The sequence below is a fragment of the Penicilliopsis zonata genome, assembly GCF_001890105.1.
Source record: "Penicilliopsis zonata CBS 506.65 unplaced genomic scaffold ASPZOscaffold_1, whole genome shotgun sequence".
NCBI lineage: Eukaryota > Fungi > Ascomycota > Eurotiomycetes > Eurotiales > Aspergillaceae > Penicilliopsis > Penicilliopsis zonata.
In genome coordinates, this window is record NW_019208911.1 from 2049118 (window position 1) to 2074509 (window position 25392).

Sequence of the window (25392 nt, forward strand, 5' to 3'; positions counted from 1 at the left end):
TGACCTGACAAATTTTCCTGTCTCTAATCATTTTGTAATCTTCATCACAATCATGTCCGCTCCGGCTGCCGGAGGAGTCTCTCACGCCGGGCCCGAAACAGTGAAGGACCGGCCGCGTGCGTGCCAGAGTTGCGCGCGGTCCAAGATGAGATGCGTCTGGTCTTTGAAACCGGGCGCCAGTCCGTGCCGAAGGTTTGTCTGGCGAAAGGAAAAGGATTGAATGTGTAGCTATCTAGTGATTTTATTACTGATTTGCTCGCCAGATGCGTTCAGAGTGGCATACGTTGCATCTTGCCGGAGCTGCATCCTCGTAGGCGAAGAGGACCATCTAAGTGAGTATATTGCGGCGAATAAGATACCTCCAGAATTTTTATTAGAGTCTCACGATTGGCGGTTCTTTCAGGAGAGTAGGACAACTCGAGGAGAAGCTTGATGGAATCCTGTCGCTGCTAAATGGAAGCCAGATGGGCCAGCAATTCATACAGCAGAATAGTCCGAGCTCCCCCAAGGATCCTAAAAATATCCGATTAAAATCACGTTCTAGTTTGGAAGCCATCAAACAGAAAGAAATGGATTCTCAGGCACCTGCGAGAGCTGTGTCATCGTTTTCTCCAGTCTTCGATCACACAGAATCAACACCGGGTCAATATATCGAGATTGTTCCGGGGTTCAGGATGACCCTTAACGAGGCTGATAAAGCCCTCAATCTGTACCGATCTTTCTATACTTCATACTTCCCCTTCGTCCCTATCCCCGTCACAATGACAGCATTAGAGATGGATAGCGAAACTCCGTTCCTGCTCCGTACCATTCTACAGGTAACAGCGCCGGTGAATCATACGATACAGAAAAAGGTTCAGACTTGGTTTCGGGAGCACATTGCACAGCATGTGTTAGTAGAGGGTGAGAGACGGCTGGAAGTCTTACAAGCCATTATAGTGTTTGTTGCATGGTGAATGCCAACATGGGAGAGTCAGTCAACAAGCGCGCGGAGAACGGCTAATGTTCCTTCTAGGGGCGATTTCCAATTCTACATTGAGCCTCAAGCAACTGACTTACTTCAGCTCTCTGAGGCAATTATGCTCGACCTCGGTTTGAACAGGCCTCCTGGGTCACTAGGCGGCGCAGTGCGGCTATCCTTCGTCCCAGAAGCGACCCGGAAGCTGCGACTTGGGCACAAGAGGGAAAGTCACAATCTTGATGACAAGCGGACCATGTTGGGATGCTACTATATCAACTCGTTGTATGGACTTGCTTTTGATATGTCGTCGCGGATATGTAGTTTTCAATGTCCAGAGCCGCTAATAAGACCACAGAATAGCGACCTTGTTCCGGAGGATACGATGTTTCGGAAACACGCCTTACCTCACACGCTGCTGTGAAGCTGTTTTAGAAGCACAGGAGTATGAATCAGATCAACTTCTTGTCTCTCTTGTTCGCATGCAACGCCTTCTCGCGCGCATCTCTGACTCCTTTCCTGGACCCGATGTCGACGAGACTCCAGGACCTTTCCTCGATGCACCTCTCCACATGGTCATGGCGACCACCAGGAAGGAAATAGATGCTCTAGTTCAGAGCCAGCCCCCAGAGGTTAAAAATAACGGTAAGGTCATAGTTCTGATACTGTGGGAACGGAATCTTTTCATGTTACGGGAAGATGAGAACCATCAGCTAATGCGAACCATCTGCACAGCTCTCTTTTGGATCCACTACTATGGAGTCCTCATCAGGCTCTATGAGCCAGCTATTCATATGCAGCCTTTGCTCACATCGGGCAATCCGCTCGAGTCAACACACCGCACCGAGGCCCTCTGGGGCTGCCTACAAGCAGCCAAAGACTTTTTCGTCGCGTACACCGCAATCCCCCTTGCAAAGTTGGGCTCGATGCCATTGATGCCTACCACATACCTGTCCTTCGCCTTTGTGACTTCAAGCAGGATCCTTTTGCTTGACGATTCAGACTGGAGTGCCCATCTGGCTCGCAAGACCTTTGACTTCGCTACTGCGTGTCAGAGCTTGAGTGACCGCCTCTACGAGGCTGACCGGTTGGCACAGGTGGTTGGGGGGAGAAGAAAATTCGATGACGCTGGGAAATCGGTCCTTTACTCAACCTGTATGAAGGTCCAGTGGATTCGAGAGTGGTACACAGCAAAAACGTCCCTAGCCGATGACCGCACAAACACGGCTCCAACATCTTTATCAACGAATCAAGCCATGGATCTAGACCAGTCTCTGCAAGAATCATCGTTCGTGCCTATTGAGTTAGACCAAGAGTTTTGGCAAGTTCTGCTTGACCTGAATGGGACAAGCACATGGAGTGGTTAAGGTTTCTGGGTTATATACTAGATAAGCTATTAAACTTAACGGATGTTCGTTGGAATCGCATGGATGGTCGGTCTTGCTGTCTTGTGAGTTATTCTTAATATTATGATTGAATATGCATTTTTCTGGCTGGAGAAAAGGATTCCTTAAATAATGCCATATATCTCTGGCCATCGTAATATCATTGAGAGGTATCTAGATACCAGAAAATATTTTAAACAGATCGGTCCTCGTTCGTCGTAGTCTTCATGCCGAACATCTCGACGTCAGTCATATCAATTTCCAGAGCGAGGAGGTCTCTCAGCCGTTCATCTGCATTGACGAGAGTCTGAAACTCGTCTGAAATGCTTTCCTTCGCCTCCTTCTGTCCGGGTTCAACCAGGTCGCTTTCACCCGGATTCTCCAACACAAACTTCAGCAGGTAGACAGCGCCCTTCAACTGCTTCTTAAGTCGTCCCAGGGTTTCAACGGTAAGAGTTTCGGCTGGTTCTTTTATAGTCTGGCCCCTGCTCTTCCGTTCTGCAATCTGAGTCTCTTCCTCCAGCACATGAATCCAGCACGAGCATACACCGCCGAGAAGCTCGCCTCTCCATCGCCATATTCGCGGATGGGCGTTCAGAATCACTGCTCGCGCCGTCGAAACAGCGGACAGGAGTAATGGCAAATAAGCCGTCCCGAATGGGTTGGTGAGTGTGCTATACACCAGAGGTATAATCTCCTGGAGATACTTGGTGGTATGAATCTGTAACTCAGTGACTATAATAGTTATCTGATCAACGAGTAATGTTGATAAGCGCGGATGAGGAAATGATGCAAACGAAGACGTGGATGTGGGGTTCATAGAGCTGATATGGTGGAAAGACGAGATGACATTGTCGCGAAGGATTTTGGTCACGCTAGATATATATTTCTCTTTGTCCTTCTCAAGCTGTTTCCCAGCTGGACTGTTCTGGTAACTGGTCTTGAAGAGCGAGAGAAGCGCTGGGTAAGCTGCGGCAAGAAGCTGGATGGATTCGTCTTCGGGCGTTATTGTAGGCAGAGACAGAAGACATGGCACGATGGCTTCCTCAAAAACAGAGGACAGGTTAGTTCGTTGGAGGATACTCGATTTGCTCTCTTTGATTGGCCAAAGGAGCTGCGAGAGAATATCACATCCCCGGGTTTTGAAAGAGATGTTATCATCGTCGATCAGAGTGAGCATTGGGGGGACTAGGAGGGGAAAGTGTCTCTCCAGGTGTTCATAATCGGCGGGCTGTTGGAATAACCAAGTTAGACTGCTGGGCGTTGTATGCCGACGATCAAATAAACTTACAAGATACTGCGCAACCAACCACGCGAAAACAGTAGTAGAGTAAACATCATGGATCTTCCATGGTTTCGTTTCCGGATCCAAGGTGCTTGTATCGAATCGAGGCAGTGGCACAGGATGGAAGTTCTTCCTCCCAGCAGCGGTGATGGCCGGATTCTGGGTCTTTGCAAACAGGGGTCTGATTCTCTGTCTCAAGGTCTTCTCAACGACTGTCCATAAATCAGGATTTGGTTTGGCACGCTCTCTGTCAACATATGACCTGAGTAAGGCGGTGGCCTTCGAGCGAGTTTCCAAGGTAGTCCAAGGGTCCTTTTCAGAAGAACAGCTAGCCAATGCCACAATTATATCGGCCGTATTTGAGGCCTTTTCAATCGGCAAAATATCATGTAGATAGGCAATGATAGATACAGCAGTCGACACACGCAAGACCGCTTGTTTTATAACTTTTTTCTCCGGCGCTATAGCGCGTAAGTCAGCACTCTGAGAGATCTCCGACTAGACACAAACGGCGTACCATCCAAGGATTCATAGGGACTCAGTAGCTTTGCAAATTCCACAGAAGGAAGAGCAGCACTGCTAACCCATTCATACAACCTGTTGGCTGCATCCTCATCAGACTTTGCCAGAGCCTGTGGGCCCCGCGTTCTGAGATACCCTTGGGCGACGAGCAGACTTTCCAGTCTCTACCAAACCAAGATTAGCTCACAATCATTTGCTTCCGAAAGAAATGATAGGTTACCTCTATGTCTTTTGATAAAGAATGTAATGAAATGTCTTGCCACAGCGATTCTAGTGATACATCTAGTTTGAGGCCGTCGGGAGCGAATTCTGGGCGTGTCTCCTGCGATGCCTGTCCTTGCAAGTACGCATGGGCTGCTGCGCGAAGTTCTTCCATGACGGTAATCAGTTCAAAGGTTGTAGAAAATATACTAATTAGATCATCCCATACGGATTCGTTAAAGCATGTTCATGGCTTCGATGCAGCGTGGAGAGTGGAAGAGGACGACGGAAAGTGCCCGCCGGCTACAGAAGTTTTTGTGCTCTTTTTGGTGGTTTGGTTTGGAGACTCATCTTCGCAACGAAGCGCCTTCAACACAGTTTTTTCCCTTCATTTAATTATTCTAAGGCTAAGATGTTGCAGGCAAGCCTAACTCATCTCTTCTACTAATGAGTTCATCTAATGCCTGCTTTTTGTCTGTGATTTCTGGATGCAAGAGCTGCCAGTGCACCACCATATCCTGGGCCCTGGCCATCCATGGGCCCTTCCGGCCCTGTAAGGCTTCTAGGATTTCTCCGCCATTCACAATAGGCTTCATGTCGCATACGTCCTCCAGGTTATTTTCAACGATATAGGAAAGGAACTTGTCATACTGTCCGACAACTGCAAGGGAGCAAAGTCAGCATTTGGGAGAGACGGAGTGAATGGAAAGAAAAAGACACCAATGGGCGCTGACCTTCGAGAAAGTCGTGTCCTCCCATGACTTCCTGTAGAATGGCTAACATAGTACACAGCCTCCAGTCCTTTTTCCAGGATCTGATGCAGAGACCGATGTGCTGCCGAATCTCGGCGGGAGAGCCAGTCAGGTTGTTCTGTAGATAAGCAAACTTGGTGTCGATGATACTCTCAGCAGCAGTAGTAGAATCACGTAGAACGGTAATGATATTATTGCCAGAACGGAGACTGTCCCTTGCAACTTCCACTGTGCGAGGAGGGAGCGGCTTTGCTTTGGGGCCTTGGGCTATCCGTCCTGGTACCAATGACCAAGGAGCAAAAGCAGCGATCAACCATGCATAAAAACGTTCATTGGCGTCACGGACGAGAACCGCGCACACACGATCTACGATATTCTCGTCTCCTTCACCTACAGGGCGAAGTAACCGTTCGAGTGCTTCATAGGCTAAAGACCATGAAGATAGATCAACGATGACGTCGTCCTGATGGTTAGCGAAAATAGTTGTATATAATTCAAGTCGATCAATGAGTTGCAGTGAGTGCCACGGATCAGGACCTGAATGGATGATATAAGTACTGATTCAACCCGAAAAATAATCCGAGGAGGGGCTCACCTCGCAACATGCTCTCGAGCTCCTTGCCGACCCGTTCCTTACTGATTTTTAAACGGAGCGCATCTCGGATATCACTGTTCTGCATCGCCTTCTCAGTGTCTGCGTCAATGCGATACCCCAAGCGGCTCGCGAACCGGATCAGTCGCAGCACACGCAGCGGATCGTCCTTGAAGGTCTGATAGGGCTCTAGTGGAGTTCGAATGAGTTTGGCCTTCATATCTTCAATGCCACTTCCTGTCAGGTCTTCCAGTTTCGACTCGTTCAGATTGTAAAAGAGCGCATTTATTGTGGCGTCTCGACGCAGTGCATCCTCCTCGGCGGTGCCAAACTCCATCTGCGGGTTCCGACTGTCCTCCGAGTATGTCTCCTTGCGCAGATTGACCAAATCGATATCCAACCCAAAAATCTTAGTCGTTACCGTTTCAAGGTGCTTCGATTTTTCCGGGTTCGCATCGATTTTATGAAGACTGACAATCGCTTCCTTCAGCGCCCCGTCCGGGTGATTCTCCTTGTACTTCTTGAGGTTTTCCGGGACGTCCAAATACTGTTTGAGGGCCATTCCAAATTGATACCCAGTCATACTGCTAATCCCCACGTCGATATCATGGCTGTCGACACCGAGTAGCTTGTCTCGCACCCAGCCCCCGGTGAACCGCAAGACGGTCTCTGGACGGTCGACCACATCGCTTCCACCAGCCACCACATCATTCTCCCGAATATATTGCGCTACATCCAGTAATAACTCCTTAAGAGTGTTTTCCAAAGGTGTCAGCGCGATATCCATGTGCAGCTGAGGCGTCTGCTTCGCGGTGTTGGCTATGGTTGCGTGACTCATTGCGACCGGAGTGTTCTCGCGCAAAGCGGCAGCTGTCGAAAGACGTCTTCGTTTCGTCGCTCTCTCGCAGCAATCCTCTCCAGTCTCGCAGTCACGCATGGAATGAAGAGCTATTCCTCGTCGTAGAGCAGTGTGGGTTGGACTGAAAACAAAGCGGTTGGCGGGGAACAAGCGATGTCTGGTAGGGCAGAACAAGGACGCCCATAGACAGGAAGCCTTAGGAAGAGGTGAATAAAGAACAAATACAGGCATGAGACATTATCCTCTATTAATTCCAGGTGTCAGCCTCACAGCTCATCCGCAACAGTGAGTCACAAAAAAAGGAAGACTCGAAAACAACTGATCGCTGGATTTCTTGTACCCACCGCCTTGACGAAGAGCTCCGACTGACGTAGCTAAGGACCATCACAGCAGCAGTTGAGTCCAAGGATAAGGAAGAAGACGAGGTTTTAGTCTCCTGGGAACCAAAGTATCTGTTCTGGATTCCTCTGTGCTCGAGAAGGATCAATGAATCCCGAATCGCGGGGCGGACTACTGGGCGCCCAGCACCGCCGCCCTTTCTGACGTTGCACACCTTGATTTGCTTTTGGCTCTAATCTCACCTCCCGACCGAACGAGAACCCTCCCCCCTACTACCGAGTGCTATTGGGAAGTCCCGACAGCAGTATATACGGAAGACGCTGGTCTGTCGATGGGATTAGCAAACACTTCGATTCGAGACGAACTGAACTAAACCCGGTGTCCATGACATCGCCCGGAGATGCTGCCCCGGTGAAACCTCCGCCGTCCTTTTCCGGGTCTCCCCTGGTCATCTCCAAGCCCAGATATCCGGGCGAGCGCGCGGCATCACCTTCGCTGGAGTCTGATTTAGTGGAGTCGAGGATCACTGCCTCGCCAACCCCGCCCCTGTCCGCCGCGACGACGGCGGATCTGCCGATCAGGCCTTCCTCGCGGAACTCGCAGACGGCGAGGTTGACGCCGCAGCTTGCGCGGTCATCGCTGGGTTCGCCGGTCGATGGATGGTTAGAAGGCTCAGAAGATATCCGGTCCCTGGTCATACGGTCATTTTCACCAACTGTCGGCATCTACGCTTCTGCCGACACGGATGAGCTGATTAGGGAGAAGGGATTCCGCGGGGGTTTCTGGGAGCTTATCCGCCCTTTTGGCGAGAATGTGGCGGGAAGAGTCGTTGTTCGCGATAGTATCGGGTCCAGTCATAGCTGGGAGGACTTTGGTGTTCGGTTTATGGACCTTAGAGGACAGACACCCACGGCAAGTGCTGCTACGCAAGACTCGGCCGTTTCGCAATTGGAGGACGTTTTGGAGGGACAACTTGATTCCGCAGATGATCCGCTGGGCGGACTGTTGCGCTCCAGGGATTTGGTGGCCGGCAGCTTGCCGGCAACCTCGCCCTTGTACAAGTTCTTCCTTCGCCAGCTGCTCTCTGCAGCGACGTTGACCCCGCATGAAACCTTCAACCATCCGGTGGCAAGTGTCATTGCCATCAGTTCGCGCAACGTGGCCCCTCTTGAGACCCTAAGACAGCTTTATGCGGATACTAGCAGCGGAGGCAGAAGGCTGGCGGACTGGGTGAACCCAGAGTATCTACGATACTATGTTTTGGTCCACGATGAAGACCGTGATGACATCACCGAATCTACGAAACTATATGACCAGATGAAGCGGCATTTCGGGTTGCATTGCCATCTTCTCCGACTGCGGAGTCATCAATGCGTGGTGACAGATGACGATAGTGTTCAGGTACCGCAGTGCGAATGGCTATCACCATCCGAACACCTCTACAAGATGGGCGAGACACGTATGCGATGCATTGATTTCCTCTCCAAAAAAAGACTGTGCTGACCTTTTTACCAGAGACTCTAGTAGATTTGGGGACAGAAGGTGTTCCATATCTGTTTGAATCCGACGTAATGGCGATAAAAACCTTTGTTCGAGAGTTAGTCGCGCAGTCTGTGATACCATACATGGAAAATCGAGTAGCCGTGTGGAATGATCAAGTTGCTTCACGACGACGTGGCCTGAGTGGCCGCTTCATGTCAATGTCTCGCCGCTGGGCTGGCTTTGGCTCTGGCTCTCGCTCTGGTACCTCCTCTGGGTCAGGCGGAGCAAGCGGAAACTACGATTCAACCTACGGTTATTACAAGCCAGATACCTCCGAGGCTCTTTTGCGAAAGATGGCCGATTTCGCATTCATGCTCCGCGATTGGAAATTGTCGGCATCCACGTACGACCTTCTCCGTTCGGATTATGGAAACGACAAAGCCTGGCGGTATCATGCTGGCGCGCATGAGATGTGCGCCATGAGCACGCTTCTGAACCCACTCGCAATGCCTGCCAAGACCAAACTCGAAAGCATCGACCAGATGATCGAGACCGCGTGCTATTCTTACCTCACGCGATGCTCGGCTTCACTGGACGCGCTGCGGACCCTTTCCCTTGCTGTGGAGCTCCTAAAGTCGCGTGGTGGATCAGCCACGGAGAGTGCAGCACGGTGGGCCATGCGAGTCATGGACTTGGGCCTGGTTGGCTCAATCGGCCAGGTCCTTTTCAGCGAGAGGGTCTCCGCCTGCTACGCATCCAAGACTACTTTGAGCGGCGCTCGATGGGGAGGTCGACGGCGGAAGGCTGGGATGTGGAGTATCCTCTCGGCAGACCTCTGGCTCAAGTTGGGCAAGCCGACGCTGGCCTCCGTTTGCTTAGAGGAGGCAGAACGGCTCCATGCCGATGTTCTCCAACAAGATGGTGTCTTCCCGATGCCACAGGTCCAATCCTTCATCGATAATCTCAAGCATAACGTGAAGGTGGAGTACCTCGAGGTCAGAGGTCTGGATACTAGGAATCAAAGCGTCACCACAGATCTCTTGGGAACCGACGAGACAAGCGAGCAGCTGGATATCAAGCCCAACCATCGCAGGTCGCTGATTGGACTCTCTGCTTCCCTAGACACCACTACTCCTCACAGCCCCGTCCAACTGGCCAAAGATCCGGAGCAGGCAGCGCATGACGATTTTGAACGAGCTTAGATACATAGGAATGCCATAATGGAAGTAATCAAAGGTTTTAAAAGATCTAGCCCTCTTTTGTAACATAGTTATCATCTACCAATGATCTCTTTATGCCATATGGTATAGCAATCATCACGTGACATCATCACCAGGGCAGCCTTATCGATAAAGTGTTGTCCAGACTCCCGACCAAAGACCAGCTTGGATTGATTGTTATTGACGTGCGAGTCTTGGACCCGGCGCGATTCGAAACTTCTGGTATAACTTCATTGAGTCTCCTTGCTTAGCATACAAACACTAGAATATAAACACCGGCCACGATATAGTCAAGGAATAACAGTCGGTTCTATTTCACCGACACAGCATGAGCGACCTCATTGACTACATCCTCAAGCATGAGGATGCGTTTCGAAGGTATACTGCCTATAATATTCACCTCGAGAAACACTGCTAAATGTTCTCTACTCATAGGAACCGTTTACCCTCACTCTATTCGGATTTCGCATTGCAAAAGACCACAAATCCAGATGGATACGCCATCAACATTGCTGCGTGGGAGCGAGCGATCAGTTGCGCAGCGAGGAAGGGACTCATTGCTAGCGACCGGAAAGGAGATCACTTAGTTCTGAGAACAAGTGATGCGCTGCTACGACAGTTGGAGTTGCCTGATTTGGGTCGACCGGTTGCTCTGGGCGCTGTTTTCGTATGTTCGATTATGGCTATTATGAATCAGGGTGAAATCCCCACAGTCATATTGATACTAATTCGTGTCTACAGGAAGAAGCCATTCGGAACCAGGCAATGGTACCGCTGCAGGCGTATAGAGCGAGTGCGACGAGTTTACACAAGAAACAGTGGTCGGTCTTGGATACCTCGGCGTTAAGTCCCTGGAGTATCATGAGTTGGGGGGCTAGACAGTTGAAAGGAATCGTTTTAGGTGCTGACAGTCTTGAGGCATCACCTCGATTGCAGACGCAAGACCTGGTTATTGTTGAGAACCTTCAGGTAAGCATTAGACATTTGCAGTCTGTGACAATCTGCTAATAGATTTTGAAGGAAGCAGCAAGCAAGATTACGAAAGAAGCTTTAAGCCGGAGCTCTTCAAAGATTGATTTGATCTACTCAAAGGAAGGATTCATAAATGAGTTCAAATCGATACTGGATGGAGAAAGCTCTCTATCTGATCTTGATTTTGATGTCCTGCTTCTCTACCTATCCCGTGACACCGGTGCTATCGCTTATGACGGCAAGGTCTGCGAAGCCTCATTTTCTATTATATGCACCTTCGTTCTGGATCAGCCACTGATTTTCCAATAGACCATCAAATTCATGTCCTCGGATGATACCCGCACACAAATTACCCAGCAGGATACAACTATCGCAAGTATAAGAACGCTCATATCAACCATGTCGAAACAAGTCGGAGAACTCGAGGCCAAGATCGAAGGGCTTACCACAGCCGCGAAAGCCGCACTTAACAGCAAGAATCGCATATCGGCTCTGTCCTCATTGCGCTCGAAGAAGCTTATAGAACATAATCTGAAACAAAGATTGGATACACTCGCGCAATTGGAAGAGGTATATACCAAAATCGAGCAGGCTGCCGATCAAGTCGAGGTCATGAAGGTCATGGAGGCCAGTACCGGCGTTCTCCGCGGGCTCCATAGCCAACTTGGCGGCATTGAGCGTGTTGAAGACGTGGTTGAGGAGCTGCGAGAAGAGATGATGAAGGTAGACGAAGTCGGAAGTATCCTCAATGAGGCTGGACCCATTATTGACGAGGGAGAAATCGACGAAGAGCTGGAAGCGCTGGAGAAGAGAGAGACGGAGGCGATCGAAGAGGCAAAGGCGCAAGAAACCCGGAAGAGACTTGCGGAACTTGACAGCGATCTTCTCCGACCAGCCACCAAGGAAGCTGCTAAGAAAGCAGCGACAGAACAAAGCACAGATGCCGCATTGGCAGAGAGCATTGATCGACTCTCCCAGATGTCTGTTGAAGACGCCTCAGAAGAAGGAAATGGAACGGTCCCTTTGCCGGCCAAATAGAATCAAACAAGGGAAACGGCCATCATATGGGTACTCTTTAGGGTATCTTTCTCACGCAAAAAGATATGAACAAACTATCACCGGGAATATATATTACATCTCAGGGTTAGGGCTTGGGCCCAAACTAGGAGCGCTGTTGCTAGCTACCTCTGCTGGACCTAGGAAAGCCGAAGGTAGCCTTGGTGATTCGGGTTTATCACCATTGGTGACGGGGCCATCAGCAGCAGCCTTGCTTGACTCTGAGGGAAGCTCCTCCATTTTCGGAATCGTCGTTCGGACCTGCTCCTCACTCTTCTTCCGTGCCTTGGCGATCAAACGCTTGAAATCGTCATCGTGGGTTGCAGACCATGCCTCCTTATCGAATTCTTTCCGCATGACACTCGGGGGGGCGAATGCCGACGCAGCTGCAGCGTGGCCGCCCTGAGTCCGCTCCCAGATGTCTAACTCCCTGAGCAAATCCTTCATAGACTTTGGTGTTTTTGAGTCGCAGTTCGCATTCCACAGGTTCATCCATTCGGTATGCCGTTTTTGCAAGAGTTGTTTGGCACCCCAATCCGGGATACCCAAATCTCGAAGTTTTCTGCGAAGCACACCTTCCTTGAGTATAGAATAATTGAGAGTCGGGAGCCGCCCGGGGGGCTTTTCTGTCGTATTGTTACCTGGACTGCGTGAAGTCTGCGATACCTGTAGCGGTCTGACCAGTTATTGAGCATATTAGAAACAACCTGGGGTGTTCAGAGCTATAGGCAAGCCTTACCCAAGATTTCTGGACTTGTTAGGGCTCGCACTACCAGTGCAAGCATCAAGGTGTCTGAAAACTGCCTCGTTCTTCATTCTCTTATTACATATCGGACACGCGACCAATCCATCTTCTGTCGAGTTCTCAGTTTCCAGCCTTGAACAAGCGGGAGCGCCGTAAAACATACCTGGAATAAAGTCCTCATCCTGACTGTCCTCCACGGCTTCGACTATCCCTGTTTCAGGCTGGGGATCCAAGCGTCTGCTCCGAGACCGCGTTCGCACACCGTCCGCACCAACAGAATCAGACTCGCGATCCTCGCCATGTTCCACCTTTCGTTTCTTGGACGCCGGTTGCTCCAGACCAACATCACCCCGCGCCGCTTTCTTCGCCAGATCGAGTACGCCGGGACGAGCATTTGTGAACGCCTCGACAAACTCCTGCACCGCCCAATTACGCCGCAGCTTCAGTTCCTGGTCGGAGGTCCGGCAGGCGGGACATTTGCCTTCTTTACTCAGACAGCGGCGGATGCAGAGCGAGCAGAAGGTGTGGCTACACGAGGTGATCACAGGGTTATTGAAAAAGTCCTTGCACACCTGACATCGCAGCGAAGACTCGAGCGGTGCCAACAGGGACAACGGCGTGTTGAGCCAATCTGTAGAGTCGGGGAGGTCAAAAGAGGGGTCCATCGGAATATTTTCTTCTCTCAGAGCATGGAAGGAATATGCGTAGCGCTGTATGAGATTGAAGGCACTGTGTCTGTAAGAGAGAGAAGCGCACTGGGCAGCTCTGACGAGGTTCTTGTAGACTCTGAATTTCCTATCTCATGAAGAGCGTCGATCACGAACCGCTGACCGCCAAGACCCGCTGACTTATACGCGTAAAGTGGTTTGGCACGCGTTGACTCTCGGGGAAAAGAACAGAGCGAGCCTGCAGTTATTTGCAGAGAGGAAAAACCGGCAGCAGATCATATATGACAAGGTCATAATGGCAGTTGATTACTCAAGATATTTGGCCGAGAATGTTCTCAATGAACATCGCACAGTTTGTCTTTCTAATTTATTGAGCTTGTTTTGGGTGAAGTGCTGATCAATTGGTTCTTATGGCAGGTCACACATCGCTCTCTCAGTCGGGCTTTGAAGGTCCATACCAATCTGGCTAAGCAGTGAGTCGATACCAAGAGTCAAGGCTCATCGTGTATCAAATGTGGTGCTGACCTGTTTTGGAAGGATGCTCTATGAATTTCACCGGCACGAGAACGCGAAGAAACCCCAGAGTGTGAATGCGACATATGTTATTGTGGGCACTCCGAAGCTGCCCGAGAAGTCAGAGACGAATGGGTTTCATGTAAAGGAGGATGGAGATGCCATTATGCAGAGCAGCCCGTATTTGAGCAGCTCTATGCCCCAGCAGGATGCTGCACAGGAGCAGGTTTCAACTACGTCAATCACGTTGGTCCGAGAGGAGGACTTGGAAGGTAACAGAGCCCTATTTTCAGAGACTTGCGATCCCCAGTCTCACCTAAATAGATGCCAAATCGACGTTCCAGTTCATCGCCTCGATTCATATATACAGCTTACAGCCCGCGGTACTGCCGGATCTCAATGTCTTGACAGACGTTAGCAGGGAATTAGCACTTACATTTCCTAACGATGACCCCTTAGAGTGCGGATCACAATGGGGCATGATATTGAATAAGAATGTCAAGGTAGAATATTCTGGCTCTGTGACATCTTTCTGCCGGAGGAAGGGCTAATTTTGATTGATCTACAGCGACGGACAGGTGTCCGTCCGGCAGCACCGCCAGCCGCTCAACTTCCAAAGACCTCATCAAGTACTACTACAGCACCTGTCAAACCACCTTTCCAAAAGGAGGCAGCACCAGAGACAACAATTCCGGCGTCCAAGACCACATCACAACCCTCGAAAGCGACAGAAAAGACCGCGCCAGTAAAACGCGAGAAGAGCAACTTGTTCACTTCGTTCGCCAAGGCGAAGCCGAGGGAAAAGAAAGAAGTTTCAGCTACACCAGCCATCTCAAATACTGAATCGGTCAGTGCAGTCAGTTTCCATGAAAAGACGCTGCGGAAAGAGGCTTACTTCAGATTCACAGGCCGAACCCAGTGGTGGAGAAGATGGTAGATTCGCCTATCTTACATACATAGTTTCGCCTTGACTAATCAATATTGCAGTTGTCTTGGACGATGCCTCTGAAGAAGAAGCCGAACAACTCTTCCCCGACACAGACAAACGAGCTTCTCCAACCGATCGTGAGACGAGAAAGGAACGCGAGGAGAAGCTCAGGCAGATGATGGAAGATGACGGTATGCGACGCTGCCACCTGCGTTTGACTGACGATGTACTAACTCAAATACTACAAGACGACGAGGAAATGCCCGATGCAGCAGAAACGCCCAGAGAACCGACACCACCAATTGAGCAGCCACCTAAGGAGCCCGAGCTGAAAGAGCAAGCCTCAGTGCAGGGCGGCCGGCGAAGGGGTCGCCGTCAAGTCATGAAGAAGAAGACAATGAAGGACGAAGAAGGATATCTAGGTATGCAGATCGGGCTTTTCTATTCTTTTGCATCTTGTCCCACTGGGTCTGACTGTCCTGTCCTCAGTCACTGTCGAGGAGCCCGTCTGGGAATCGTTCTCAGAAAGCGAGGCACCGCCTCCAAAGAAGAAGCCAGCAGTGAGCGCTCCAAAGGGAAAGCCACCTGCAAAGGCTGGCCAAGGCAGCATTATGTCATTTTTCTCAAAGAAATAGCCAGCGCTGTCTGGGTTCCAGGACAAACGAGCGCCTTATTTACCAATACTTGACTTATAGTTAACTATAACCTAAAGATCATATCCCTGTTACCATAATCATCCTTCATCCTGCTACCGTTGCTACTACCTCTTTGGCTGCTTATCCAAGAACCCTCCAAAATCGAGGGAGTTAGATTGTCCTTTGTTGATACTGAGGCCGATAGTAAATATGAGGAATGCAACAGTACCGCCTAAGCGATGGATCCTGGAGTTTTGTCGCCCACGCGTTTTGGCCGATCCTGCATTCCTGCAGAGCGAAGCGTCTTGACTCGTGTACTCCGGGGTATTTTTCTTATAAGAGTGCGACACTAATGCAGTGATCGACAAGCCTTTTGGTTTGTCTCCTCTCTTCATTCTACTGACTCCCCTAATCCCCTGTGGGACACAACTTCCAATCTTTCGGCCCGTAGTACGCGATGCACCACGAGGAGCTTTAGATCAGACCTGACCTTGCTTCTTTCTGGACAGTGGTCCATATCCTTTTTTCCCCCTTTATTCTTACAACTGCCTCGGGGGGATTACACTTGCTAAATCATCTCCGTCATGACGCCGTTGACATCGCTGGTCACCGCGCTCGCTATCGCGATTAGCGTCGGGAACAGGGGCGCGTATGGGAAAACACAGGAGGTTCTCCTCGATGCCTGTCCAGACTACACGTCTTATTCCGCAGTGTCACAGTAAGCTATTTCTCCAGACGCCGGGCGACAATACCTGTAATCACCAAGCTGATTCCCCCCGCTTCCAGTGCTCCATATAGCGGCGGGCCGCTCAACCTCCCCTTCCAACGCCCGGCAACAGAATGCAGGACCTTCTCGTCATCGGCGGTGGAACAAGTGATTGAAGATGTGACATCGCGAATGGTGGACAAGGACCTAGCGCAGCTGTTCCGAAATGCTTTCCCCAACACGCTCGATACCACGGTTCGGTGGCACACGAACGGCTCGACGCCGAACACGACAAACAAAAAGCATAAGAAGGCAAAGCTGAATGGTTCTCAGTGGGAGGGAGCGCACTCGTTCATTGTAACGGGAGATATTAATGCGGAATGGTTGCGCGATTCTACAAACCAACTGGCGGGCTATCAAGCGTTGGCAAAGAAGGACAAGTCTCTCTACACGCTGATTCTGGGCGCGATCAACACCCAGGCCGAATATGTGATTCAGTCGCCATATTGCAATGCGTTTCAACCTCCCCCGCCGAGTGGCATCAACCCAAGCTCTAACGGAGTGAAGGACACGGTACACCCGGCGTATGAGTCCTCATTTGTCTTTGAATGCAAGTACGAGCTTGACTCGCTGGCCCATTTCCTCGCCCTGGGCACGCAGTTTTACGAGAACACAGACTCCGTGGAATTCCTGACGAACAGATGGTACAAGGCCTTGGACACCCTATTGCACGTCCTGGATGCCCAGTCCACCCCAACCTTCGACTCGAATCAGCAATTCGTGGTCAACGAGTATACCTTCCAGCGAGAGACAACGCTGGGGACCGAAACGCTCAGCCTGAAGGGTGTGGGCAACCCCCTAAACCGCGGCACGGGGCTGATCCGAAGCGCTTTTCGCCCCAGCGACGATGCTACGATTCTCGGGTTTTTCATTCCGGCCAATGCGATGATGGCTGTGCAGTTACAGAAGACTGCCATAGTGATCGAAGCCGCTGGAGGGGATGCATCCCTTGCCTCACAGTTGCGCCAGCGGGGGCAGGACCTAGAAAAGGCCGTCTGGGAACATGGCGTCGTTGATCACCCTAAGTTCGGCAAGGTCTTTGCCTTTGAGGTTGACGGGTATGGGTCCCAAATCATGATGGACGACGCCAACGTCCCGTCCCTGCTGTCCTTACCACTGCTCGGCTTTCTCGACCAGAACGATCCGACTTACCAGAACACCCGGAAGATGATCCTCGACCCGACAGGGAATCCGTACTACCTGAGTGGCTCTGCCTTTCACGGTATCGGAGGACCTCATAGTGAGTACTTTCTTTCTTTTCTTTCTTTCTTTCTTTCTTTCTTTCTTTTTTTCAAGCCGGGTATCGGAATGAGAACTAACGGCTGGAACAGTCGGTTTCCAGTATGCCTGGCCCATGTCTCTCCTGGTGCAAGCTCAAACAAGCAACTCCGAAACGGAAATCATGGACTCTATCAATCTCGTCCGCGACTCGAGCCTGCTCGGCCTCGTCCACGAGTCCATCAACGTCAACAACATCAAAGACTACACCCGGCCGTGGTTCGCGTGGGCCAATTCCGTTTTTGCGCAGACCATCCTGAAGATCGCCGCGGAGAAGCCTTGGTTGATTTTTGGACCGGGAGCGTCGCCTTATACTCTTTAGTTTTTACCCTTATCCTTTTGAAACAGAAATAATAGATATATATTATTCTTACTATGCCATACAGTGTAGACAGTGGACACTTAGAAACACTCCAAGCAACAAATACAAAATGGGGGGTTCAAATCAATACCCTCCTCAACCCCTCTGTCCCGCCTAGTACCCTCCTCCCCGTTATTGGACAGCGGCCCTTGCCGCTCTCCCATTTCCCACGCCGACTACGACGAGTCTTTGATTCCCCTTGTTCCGCGGCTGCGGCGTCCTTGTCGTTATTAGCGGTATTACTATTATTCTCGTCATCACTGGCATCGTCTTCCCAGGCCGCACCCGCCCCGTCCCCGCTCATAAAGTCGAGCTGGCGCTGGTGCTCACCGTTCAGCCAGTGGAAGATACACACGTAGCAGAAGACATAGCCGGTCTGGCACGCGGTAGGGTTGGTAAGAGTGTTCAGGCAGACCGGACAGGTGTTGGCGCTTGCCGGGTCAGCCGGGAGCATGGGCACCGTGAAGATAGGCAGGTACGATGTTGCGGAGATAGGGGGCTTGGGGCGGCGAGGGGTAGATTTGAGCGCCGATTTGAGTTCTTTCATAGACTCCGCCTTGACCTTGGCGGCATGGTTCTGCGTCTGTCCTTTCGTCACCGCCGTGGCAAGTCCGGACACGATCGGAGCAGGGAGGTCGAGAACCTCGGTGGCTTTGCGCGCGAGCTGCCGTGAGAAATCGCTAGCATGCCACCACTCGAGGAACTTGAGGGCAAAGATCGACGCGGGCAGGAAGTAGCGGAGGGAGGTGAGGAGTTGTGGGTAGAGATTCTGGACACTCAGCAGACCCAGCATGCCTGAGCCGGGGCGCGATCGAGCAGAGCTGCTACCAGGCTTGCCATCCAAGACGGCTGCGATGGTGCGATGGTCTGCGGCTCCCAGACGGCGAATCCGGGTGCCGATCAGCCAGAGAAACGGGGAGGAGTATTTCGTGTTGTCGAAGAGGTACGCTAGGTTGAAAGCGAGGATGGAGAAGTAGTACGCCGCATTCACGGACGGGTACACGTTCCGCAGGAACCACTTGTAGTAGTGCAGAAGGCGTTGGCGCAGAGTCGGACGGTCAGGCAGCTCGTCGCCTGGATGGTATCGTGGCCCTCCACCGGATATCAGAGACGCCTGAGGAGCAGCGTGGATGTCGTAGCTTTCGTCGAGCTTGCGTTTCAGGTACGGGATCCCGACCATGACCATCAGGTTCTTCCAGACATCGCGCGTCCGGAGCTTCAGGGCATCGCGGACAGGGCCCGGAGCGCCCAGCTGTGCTCGAGGGATCTCGCCATGCTTCGTGAGTAGGACGCGCTCGCGTTTGAGCGAGTAGAAGTTCTCCGTGAACGACCCGCCAAAGGTGCGGAGGTAGTACCGCTCGACCACCAGAGAGAGCAAAGCGTAGATCTCATCGTACGAGTTGAGAATCCGTAGCAAGTAGCGCGGATGCCGATGGGTAGCGACAGCCAGCAGGTATCGGATCGATGGAGGGAGGAGGTCTGACAGCTGTTGCTCCGCGAGGAGCTCTATCGGCAGGGGGTTCAGCTCATGACACACGCCCAGCTGTCGTGTGGAGGGGGAAGTTTGGGGGGAACTCACCGAAAAGGGACGGCTTCAGCTCATCAAATTCGCGTTGAAGACTCGGCAGGTATTCCATCTCGCTGGGTGAAAGCCTCGCATCCTCGACCAGCCGGGGTCTGCGCGTGTGAGGTGGTGATAAATGTTCACGTCCGGATTTCCAAGCAGGTGGTTGATGTTCTGCGGCGCAGAAGCCGAGGTCCACAGCACAGCAAGCCTAGAGTGGCCACTACAATACATTTATTGTTTCAATGTCAAGACTTATAGTGAACTATAAAAAATGGGTTGTTTACTGATATACATGCTATATGCTATATAATACACTGATTTACACAAGACTTCCGTGCTAGTGACGTCCCGACTCTCGAGTCGCCTGGCATTGGTTCCAGATTCTGGAAAGACTGCTGGAGGATCCATTCTGCGACGCAGCGGTAATACCAGGCTCTGCAAGCTGGATACAGGACATGACGCGCTTGAGCAGTGTCCCCTGCATGGGTATAGGAGGGGCCTCCCTGTTCATCATGGGCACCCAGGTCAGGACACAGTCTCTTGCTCGGTGCGCATCGCCTAGATCGATGTGTAACTTGAAGAGCATCTTGTAGTCTTTGGTTGTCCGTTCAAAACCGTAGAGAGGGAGTTTGCGCCAGAGCTTCCAAAAACCGTCGTAGTCTTGGTTCAAGAACATGAGTTCCATCAGCCGACGGGCTTGCTCTGGATCGAACTCGAGATCGAGAACATCGATTATCTTGGAAATCCTCGCAAGCGACCGTCTCCGTTCATCTGCATCTCCACGATGTGACCGACCGGCCGCTTGGTACAGCAGAATGAATACATCCATATTCAGAATATCCGTACCGTGGAAACTCAGAAGATCAAGAACACGTAAGGCAAGTTCAATGTCCGTGTCCGGCAGAGATATCACAGAACCAGAGGCTGAAGGATCGCTCGGTCTCTCAGTTAACATGGCAGAAACGACCTGCATGCCAAGATCAAACGAGATAGGAGATCCAAGAGATGCAAAGCCGACAAAATGTTCCCAGAGCGCCGGTTTGCTGTATGCATGGTGCTGTAGACTCACAGCTCTACAGAACAGCTCAAGTTTTGCCAGCGCCACTTCGTCCACTGGGAGATCAGAAGGCTGATCGTAGAATAGTTGAAGGAAGAGTGTAGAGTTACGGTCGTCTGGGCCAGTGCCAAGCTGCTCTCGAGCCTTGTCGTCCGATAGGGAGGATAATGATCGAAAAAGAGAAGAAATCGTGACCTTGGCATCCAGACCCCGAGATACAGACGCTCGCGAATCCACTTGATCTACCACGGCATCTCTCAAGGATGTCTCCGCAAAAGGCGCCTCGTGAGTGGGCGTCATAAGCCGGCGTGTCGTATGTAGTTGTCTCCTATGATTGGGTAGCGTCTCCCCCGGGAGTCTGAAAAAGCGTGAAGGTCCATGGTCAGAATATAATGATTTCACAGCGGCGGAAGAAGAACGAACCTCATCGGTGGGAGGCACGGGGGGCGAGGTTGACTTGGATGCCTTCAATTTCCGGCGGTTCTCTCGCTCGAGGGTAGCCGTCCACAAGCCTTCAAGATCAACCTCCTCTCGTTTCTCTTCAATAAACATCTGGACGACAATCCTGGATCCCGCATCAACGTCACCAAAGCCCTCGAAGGCTCTAGCTTCTGGTTGTTTCTGCTCGGATTCTTCCTCCTTTATGACGCCCGAATTGACACAGATCCACCCGGTTGTGATCCCATCATCCTTGTCGTCAATGGTGAGTCCCGCCTGACTTGCGATCCTAGCGCGCTTTGCTTTCCTGCGAAGCTTGATCTTCAGCTCATTTCGACCCAGTAAGCCATCCGCATACGGCGCAAGTCTATATGTGTTTCGGAGCCAGCGACACAGACGGTCGGCGGAGACGTTGAGATGTTTGATACTCCGAGCGGTGCCAATGACCATGATGACGTTGGCGCCGATGGCAGGAGGTGTGTCAAGGCCTCGTAGATCTATCAATTTCAGGTCATCCAGACCCAGATCCTTGTATGAGTATGTCAAAATCTCCGATAGAATTGCGGGAGAGTTCTCTGGGAGCTCTGGGAGCTCCTGCTGCCGGAAAGACCGGGTCGACAACTCGGCATTGGCCGTTCCTTCTCGCAAATACCACGGAACATGTTCTTTCGAATTCTCGGCCGCTTCAACCTGGGTATCTGCAAGGCTTGACGATGTATTGTCCGATCTCCAGCCAGATACAGCTGAAAAGGTCCTCATCGGATAGTTTTTGGAGACTAACGAGCGACACGTCGCATAGCGAGGCACCGAGACACCAGTCAGCGAGACAAATGATCGGACGACTTCATGGCGACATGACTGGCACCATATCCCTTTCAGCACAGCGCGATTCATGGTGGATATGAGTTCTTTGTTTGGAGAAGACAGCAGAATGCAAAGATCAAGAAATCCCCAGCGAAGATAAAAGCATCATGATGCAAACATGCAAACATGACTCAGCAAACCAACCATCTATGCATATATTGAGATATTCCCCAGATAGTAGTAGATAGTAGATATTACTATATAGTATTCACTATCTATAGCTAAAGTCTAGCAAAATTGATCTAGCGAAGCTAAATCCAAGGTCGAGTGATGTACAAAGAGCTACATAACTTGAGCTCCGATGCGTATTAGTTGTACAAACCGTCTATCATATGGATATCTTTATAGAGTAAGGTAAGGTAAGTTAATGAACGCCCAACAACGAGAAGAGTTCTAGAAGATCTTCCCTAAAAGCCGTCTCGTGTCCTCGCCAAGGGCACTCTCATCGTTCGCATCCTTCCTGCGCATTGCTTCATTCTGCCTGAACAGTCTCCGAACGCGGGCCATCTCGTCAGGCGCTTGATCAGAGGCGCCACCACCAGTCTCCTGCTGCGCTCGTTTCTTCATCTTCTCCTCATTCTTCTTGATCATCCCCGCCAGGGCCTTGCCCTTCTCCACCCCCGCCAGGAAGACCTTCTCCTCTCTGCGGGCCCGGGCATCCTCGATGCGGCGTTTTGCCTCTCTCTCCGACCGCTCCCGCTGCACCTGCTCCATCAGATCCGCCCATTTGAACCCCTTCAGATACTTCATATTCCACACGTCGTCGTGGTACCAGCCGCCCTTCCTTCCGCCGACAATCGAGGCGTTCAGCGTCTCCGCGCAGATCTTGGCCGTCTTCTTCGACTGGAACTCCACCCAGCCGTCCGTGTAGGTCTTGCGCTTGTTCGATGAGCGCCGCTTCGGCGCCGACGCAGACGGTACCGCAGGAGTCAGGAATACTCGTGTGATGGGTTCGAAACCGCGCGCCTCGATCAGCGACTTGAGCGCAAACGGCTTCAGATACGGTGGCAGCGACGACAGGTAGATCACCCCCGTCTTGTTCTTCTTCGTCGGCTTGACTGGTTTGTTCGCTTCTTTCTTGTTCTTTGAACCCGCCTTCTCTTCGGCCGTCCACATTGTTCCCTCTTCTTCTTCTCGTTCGTCATCCTCATCTCTCAAACTGTGGCTGTCCTCCTCCTCTACCTCCTCGTCGTCGTCGCCGTCATTCTCATTAGATGTCTTTCGCTCCTCTTCATCGCTGAAATCTTCAACCTCCTCATCCGAGTTATCGATCGTATCGACCTTCCTCCGTTTGGACGATCGGCCTTTGCTCTCCTCCGCGGCTTCGGAATCATAGCCGCGGTCGCTGCCCTCTTCGTCGTCGGAGACAATGTCGAGGAAATCATTTCGTTTCCGAGATGCCATAATTGCGAAATATTATTGTAAATGCTCTGGTATGTTTTTTTTTTGAAGACACTCTGTTAAATGCTTTGTAGTTGTTACTTGCGTCAAGATGGGATGGGCGGTTCAATGAACTTTTTTTTATCGTGTGGTCCGTGCGTCGAAGCATTCAATATTCAACCAGATGGTAATTACAGTAAGAAATCATTTGATCTAAGGTTACTATCATATTCATATCGTATGGAGATGTCTAATAACCATGTGCGTATGCAACAGATATTCAAGGGTCCAACACATTGTAGAGGAACGATATCAGTCCGGAGAGCCATCTATAGCTCGTCTATGTATGAAATGTATAGCGGGTTGAAAGAACTAGAAATAAAAAAAAAAAAAAAAAGAATATGCACGTAGTACAGAGACTCGGCTCGGAATGGGTATATGCAAATGGTAAAGCGAGGAGAAGAGGAGGGCGGAGGTATGTTTTCGTCTTGTTTTCATATCCCGAACGACCATTTCAAGCGCTCGTAGACGAAGAAGCCCGTGGCCACCATGGGCACGATCTTCAGGTACCCGATTGTCAGACCAACCCAGAAGCCACGGAAGCCTCTCTCACGCATGATCGTGCGGGCGGTCTCGATGATACCGAGTCGGCGGCCGTCGCCGACGACGCCGCCAACCTGCATCCGGCGACGGATGACTTCGAGTGGGTAGGAGGAGGTCTGCGACACGAGGCCTGCCAGCGCGCCGGAGAACAGTTCCGCGGCCGCGGTGAGCTGGAGCCGATGGGAACCTTGTTTGTCTTTGTGTGTCAAATCGGACCCCGGGATTGTCGTATAGGGGGCTATCGAGGGAAGCCGGAGCCAGTCACCGATCGTGTCGTGGGTGAGAAAGGACATGCCCGCGTAGGGGAGCATTCCCAGCAGCGTCGGGGCGAATCCACGATAAAAGTTGGTCAGGCCGTAGCTCGGAACAGCTTTGCTAACGACGGCAGCCGCCGCCGCAGATGTAGAGGAAGAAGGGTTCGGGACCGCAGGCGAGGGGACCCGCTCATGGTAGATCTGTCGACAGATATCCAACAACGACGAGCGGGCCGACTGCTTCGTCTCGAAGGCTAGTCGCACACGAACCAGTTCGAGGGGGTATGTGAAGAACACCGAGGTGATGCCCGCCAGGCTGCCAGAAATCAACCGGCGGAAGTGCGTTTCCTTGTCTCGCGACGGGATTATCGTGGCGCGAATCTGCTCATATGCAAGGAACTTGATCGCGGCATAAGGGAAAATACGCAGCAGCGTGGCCGAGTGGCCCTTGTACAGGCCCCGGGCGCCCTCGAGCCGATTGATATCCTTCATCGCCGCCGCCAGGCCGAACCAACTACCGCTATATTTTGCGAATTGCGGGTTCGACGCCTGGAAGAGAATCTTCACGCGGTCTAGCGGAGCCACGACTGTTTTTGCCTAGGTAAATCAGTCCATCGTACCAATAAAGTTATATGTGTGCAGGCGAAACAACAAAAACCTACCGCGCACCCCGCCAGTCCTCCCGCCAACCCGCTTCGCAGGACATAATCCAGACTCCGCTTATTCACCCCGCCAACTTCACGACTCGTCTCTGAGCTGAGAGTAGCATCCGCCGATCGATTGTCCACTACATTGCCACGTGTCCCGGTGTTGGCTATTGTCGTCCGGTTCAGACTACTCGCCGTCACCGCCCCTCGAGGGCTGATATCCTCCATCACCATCTGATGCTTGAGAGTCTCTGAAGTCATCGAAACCGAAGGCACATATGTCGCCGAGTCTGCAAAAGCTGCCGAACGAGTATGAGCATGGTCCGGAAAGGTCGTCGACATGGGCGTGGTCGTGGTCGTGGTCGTGGTCGCGGCCAAGGTTCACGGGCTAGCGGAAGAGGGTGGCCATTGAGCGCACGTGGGAAAGCGTAGACTTGGGTGTGAAAATTTCGAAAGAAGAAAACAGATGGAAGGTAGCAGTAGGCAGTGAAACGGATAATTACAACCGTCCAATAAACCAAGAACCTCCTCGGGTTGATCGCGTGAGGTCAAACAAAAGTCAGCGTGGGTGTGGAAAAGGGCTGGAGACGATTTCTGCGCACCGCCCTGACGTCGATCGGTCTGCAGGGCGGAGAGAGCCGTTGCTTACTCGCATCGGCTTCCGAAAAACCGTACTGTGACGCTGCTGACGAGCCGATACCGCGCGGTGCCCCGCGAAACGGCGGTCGGGTTACGGTTCCATTACGCGTCGATTACGACCGCGGCAGGCGGATAGCGGCGGGTCTGTCTGGCCCAGCGACTGGCAGAGGGAGAATTAGTAAGAACTACAGAGATAGACGGGGAAGATGAGAATAGACGGCACAGATCCATTGAGAATTAGAGATATTAGTCAAGTACTATGGTCTTGTCTAGAGAATTATGAAGCCTTGGGTCCAGTTGGGATTCTTTTTTGCAAGATGGACACACGATGGGTACCATCGGCTAGCATGCCGGTCAACAGTGAGCAGCCCAGGGAGCAGCCAGGGAGCATTGTCAGACATTAAGAAGAAGAGAGGCAGCAAAGCG

The 25392-nt window shown here is 51.6% G+C and overlaps 11 protein-coding genes across 11 annotated transcripts; 5 read left to right on the top strand and 6 right to left on the bottom strand.

The window, feature by feature from the left end:
* Window positions 1-151: 151 nt before the first annotated feature.
* ASPZODRAFT_127282 (hypothetical protein) lies at window positions 152-2457 on the top strand. The gene is made up of 6 exons (XM_022721704.1): window positions 152-192; window positions 264-332; window positions 404-952; window positions 1016-1243; window positions 1317-1603; window positions 1694-2457. Exons 3-6 carry the CDS (start codon window positions 465-467, stop codon window positions 2323-2325), a joined length of 1635 nt encoding a protein of 544 aa, XP_022585757.1. The 5' UTR covers window positions 152-192; window positions 264-332; window positions 404-464; the 3' UTR covers window positions 2326-2457.
* A 79-nt stretch (window positions 2458-2536) lies between these two features.
* ASPZODRAFT_55687 (hypothetical protein) lies at window positions 2537-6482 on the bottom strand (the record flags this gene model as incomplete). The annotated part of the gene is made up of 7 exons (XM_022728555.1): window positions 2537-3574; window positions 3635-4062; window positions 4206-4314; window positions 4371-4519; window positions 4797-5012; window positions 5086-5640; window positions 5699-6482. The coding sequence occupies 7 exons, from the start codon at window positions 6480-6482 to the stop codon at window positions 2537-2539; spliced, it is 3279 nt and encodes a 1092-aa protein (XP_022585758.1).
* A 795-nt stretch (window positions 6483-7277) lies between these two features.
* Window positions 7278-9577, top strand: ASPZODRAFT_148563 (hypothetical protein; the record flags this gene model as incomplete). Its single annotated transcript, XM_022725391.1, has 2 exons — window positions 7278-8352; window positions 8409-9577. The coding sequence occupies 2 exons, from the start codon at window positions 7278-7280 to the stop codon at window positions 9575-9577; spliced, it is 2244 nt and encodes a 747-aa protein (XP_022585759.1).
* Window positions 9578-9923: 346 nt separating this feature from the next.
* Window positions 9924-11605, top strand: ASPZODRAFT_55735 (hypothetical protein; the record flags this gene model as incomplete). Its single annotated transcript, XM_022728557.1, has 5 exons — window positions 9924-9973; window positions 10031-10262; window positions 10337-10564; window positions 10616-10810; window positions 10877-11605. The coding sequence occupies 5 exons, from the start codon at window positions 9924-9926 to the stop codon at window positions 11603-11605; spliced, it is 1434 nt and encodes a 477-aa protein (XP_022585760.1).
* A 93-nt stretch (window positions 11606-11698) lies between these two features.
* On the bottom strand, window positions 11699-13033 carry ASPZODRAFT_87395 (hypothetical protein; the record flags this gene model as incomplete). Its single annotated transcript, XM_022730300.1, has 3 exons — window positions 11699-12299; window positions 12363-12477; window positions 12532-13033. The coding sequence occupies 3 exons, from the start codon at window positions 13031-13033 to the stop codon at window positions 11699-11701; spliced, it is 1218 nt and encodes a 405-aa protein (XP_022585761.1).
* Window positions 13034-13301: 268 nt separating this feature from the next.
* On the top strand, window positions 13302-15235 carry ASPZODRAFT_156177 (hypothetical protein). The gene is made up of 9 exons (XM_022726255.1): window positions 13302-13388; window positions 13454-13509; window positions 13574-13821; window positions 13874-14052; window positions 14118-14396; window positions 14458-14482; window positions 14537-14668; window positions 14726-14899; window positions 14967-15235. The coding sequence occupies exons 1-9, from the start codon at window positions 13332-13334 to the stop codon at window positions 15110-15112; spliced, it is 1296 nt and encodes a 431-aa protein (XP_022585762.1). The 5' UTR covers window positions 13302-13331; the 3' UTR covers window positions 15113-15235.
* Window positions 15236-15421: 186 nt separating this feature from the next.
* On the top strand, window positions 15422-17506 carry ASPZODRAFT_127289 (hypothetical protein). The gene is made up of 3 exons (XM_022721705.1): window positions 15422-15830; window positions 15899-17118; window positions 17210-17506. Exons 1-3 carry the CDS (start codon window positions 15697-15699, stop codon window positions 17476-17478), a joined length of 1623 nt encoding a protein of 540 aa, XP_022585763.1. The 5' UTR covers window positions 15422-15696; the 3' UTR covers window positions 17479-17506.
* Window positions 17507-17596: 90 nt separating this feature from the next.
* Window positions 17597-19154, bottom strand: ASPZODRAFT_12094 (hypothetical protein; the record flags this gene model as incomplete). The annotated part of the gene is made up of 2 exons (XM_022721273.1): window positions 17597-19023; window positions 19097-19154. The coding sequence occupies 2 exons, from the start codon at window positions 19152-19154 to the stop codon at window positions 17597-17599; spliced, it is 1485 nt and encodes a 494-aa protein (XP_022585764.1).
* Window positions 19155-19356: 202 nt separating this feature from the next.
* ASPZODRAFT_127291 (hypothetical protein) lies at window positions 19357-21496 on the bottom strand. The gene has a single exon (XM_022721706.1). The coding sequence runs from the start codon at window positions 21471-21473 to the stop codon at window positions 19422-19424; it is 2052 nt and encodes a 683-aa protein (XP_022585765.1). The 5' UTR covers window positions 21474-21496; the 3' UTR covers window positions 19357-19421.
* Window positions 21497-21692: 196 nt separating this feature from the next.
* On the bottom strand, window positions 21693-22903 carry ASPZODRAFT_127293 (hypothetical protein). Its single transcript, XM_022721707.1, has one exon. It carries the CDS (start codon window positions 22845-22847, stop codon window positions 21837-21839), a length of 1011 nt encoding a protein of 336 aa, XP_022585766.1. The 5' UTR covers window positions 22848-22903; the 3' UTR covers window positions 21693-21836.
* Window positions 22904-23317: 414 nt separating this feature from the next.
* Window positions 23318-25357, bottom strand: ASPZODRAFT_148569 (hypothetical protein; the record flags this gene model as incomplete). Its single annotated transcript, XM_022725392.1, has 3 exons — window positions 23318-24277; window positions 24343-24416; window positions 25294-25357. The coding sequence occupies 3 exons, from the start codon at window positions 25355-25357 to the stop codon at window positions 23318-23320; spliced, it is 1098 nt and encodes a 365-aa protein (XP_022585767.1).
* Window positions 25358-25392: the final 35 nt, after the last annotated feature.

Excerpts from the sequence above, each read along its gene's own strand:
- ASPZODRAFT_127282 (XM_022721704.1), top strand. The coding sequence starts at position 465 with ATGGGCCAGCAATTCATACAGCAGAATAGTCCGAGCTCCCCCAAGGAT. Across the intron at positions 1,244-1,316 it reads TGCTACTATATCAACTCGTT|AATAGCGACCTTGTTCCGGA; the intron begins GTATGGACTTGC and ends ATAAGACCACAG. Across the intron at positions 1,604-1,693 it reads CCCAGAGGTTAAAAATAACG|CTCTCTTTTGGATCCACTAC; the intron begins GTAAGGTCATAG and ends CCATCTGCACAG.
- ASPZODRAFT_127291 (XM_022721706.1), bottom strand. The coding sequence starts at position 21,473 with ATGAATCGCGCTGTGCTGAAAGGGATATGGTGCCAGTCATGTCGCCAT.
- ASPZODRAFT_127289 (XM_022721705.1), top strand. The coding sequence starts at position 15,697 with ATGACGCCGTTGACATCGCTGGTCACCGCGCTCGCTATCGCGATTAGC. Across the intron at positions 15,831-15,898 it reads TCTTATTCCGCAGTGTCACA|TGCTCCATATAGCGGCGGGC; the intron begins GTAAGCTATTTC and ends CCCCGCTTCCAG. Across the intron at positions 17,119-17,209 it reads CGGTATCGGAGGACCTCATA|TCGGTTTCCAGTATGCCTGG; the intron begins GTGAGTACTTTC and ends CGGCTGGAACAG.
- ASPZODRAFT_156177 (XM_022726255.1), top strand. The coding sequence starts at position 13,332 with ATGGCAGTTGATTACTCAAGATATTTGGCCGAGAATGTTCTCAATGAA. Across the intron at positions 13,389-13,453 it reads TTCTCAATGAACATCGCACA|GTCACACATCGCTCTCTCAG; the intron begins GTTTGTCTTTCT and ends TTCTTATGGCAG. Across the intron at positions 13,510-13,573 it reads CATACCAATCTGGCTAAGCA|GATGCTCTATGAATTTCACC; the intron begins GTGAGTCGATAC and ends CTGTTTTGGAAG.
- ASPZODRAFT_127293 (XM_022721707.1), bottom strand. The coding sequence starts at position 22,847 with ATGGCATCTCGGAAACGAAATGATTTCCTCGACATTGTCTCCGACGAC.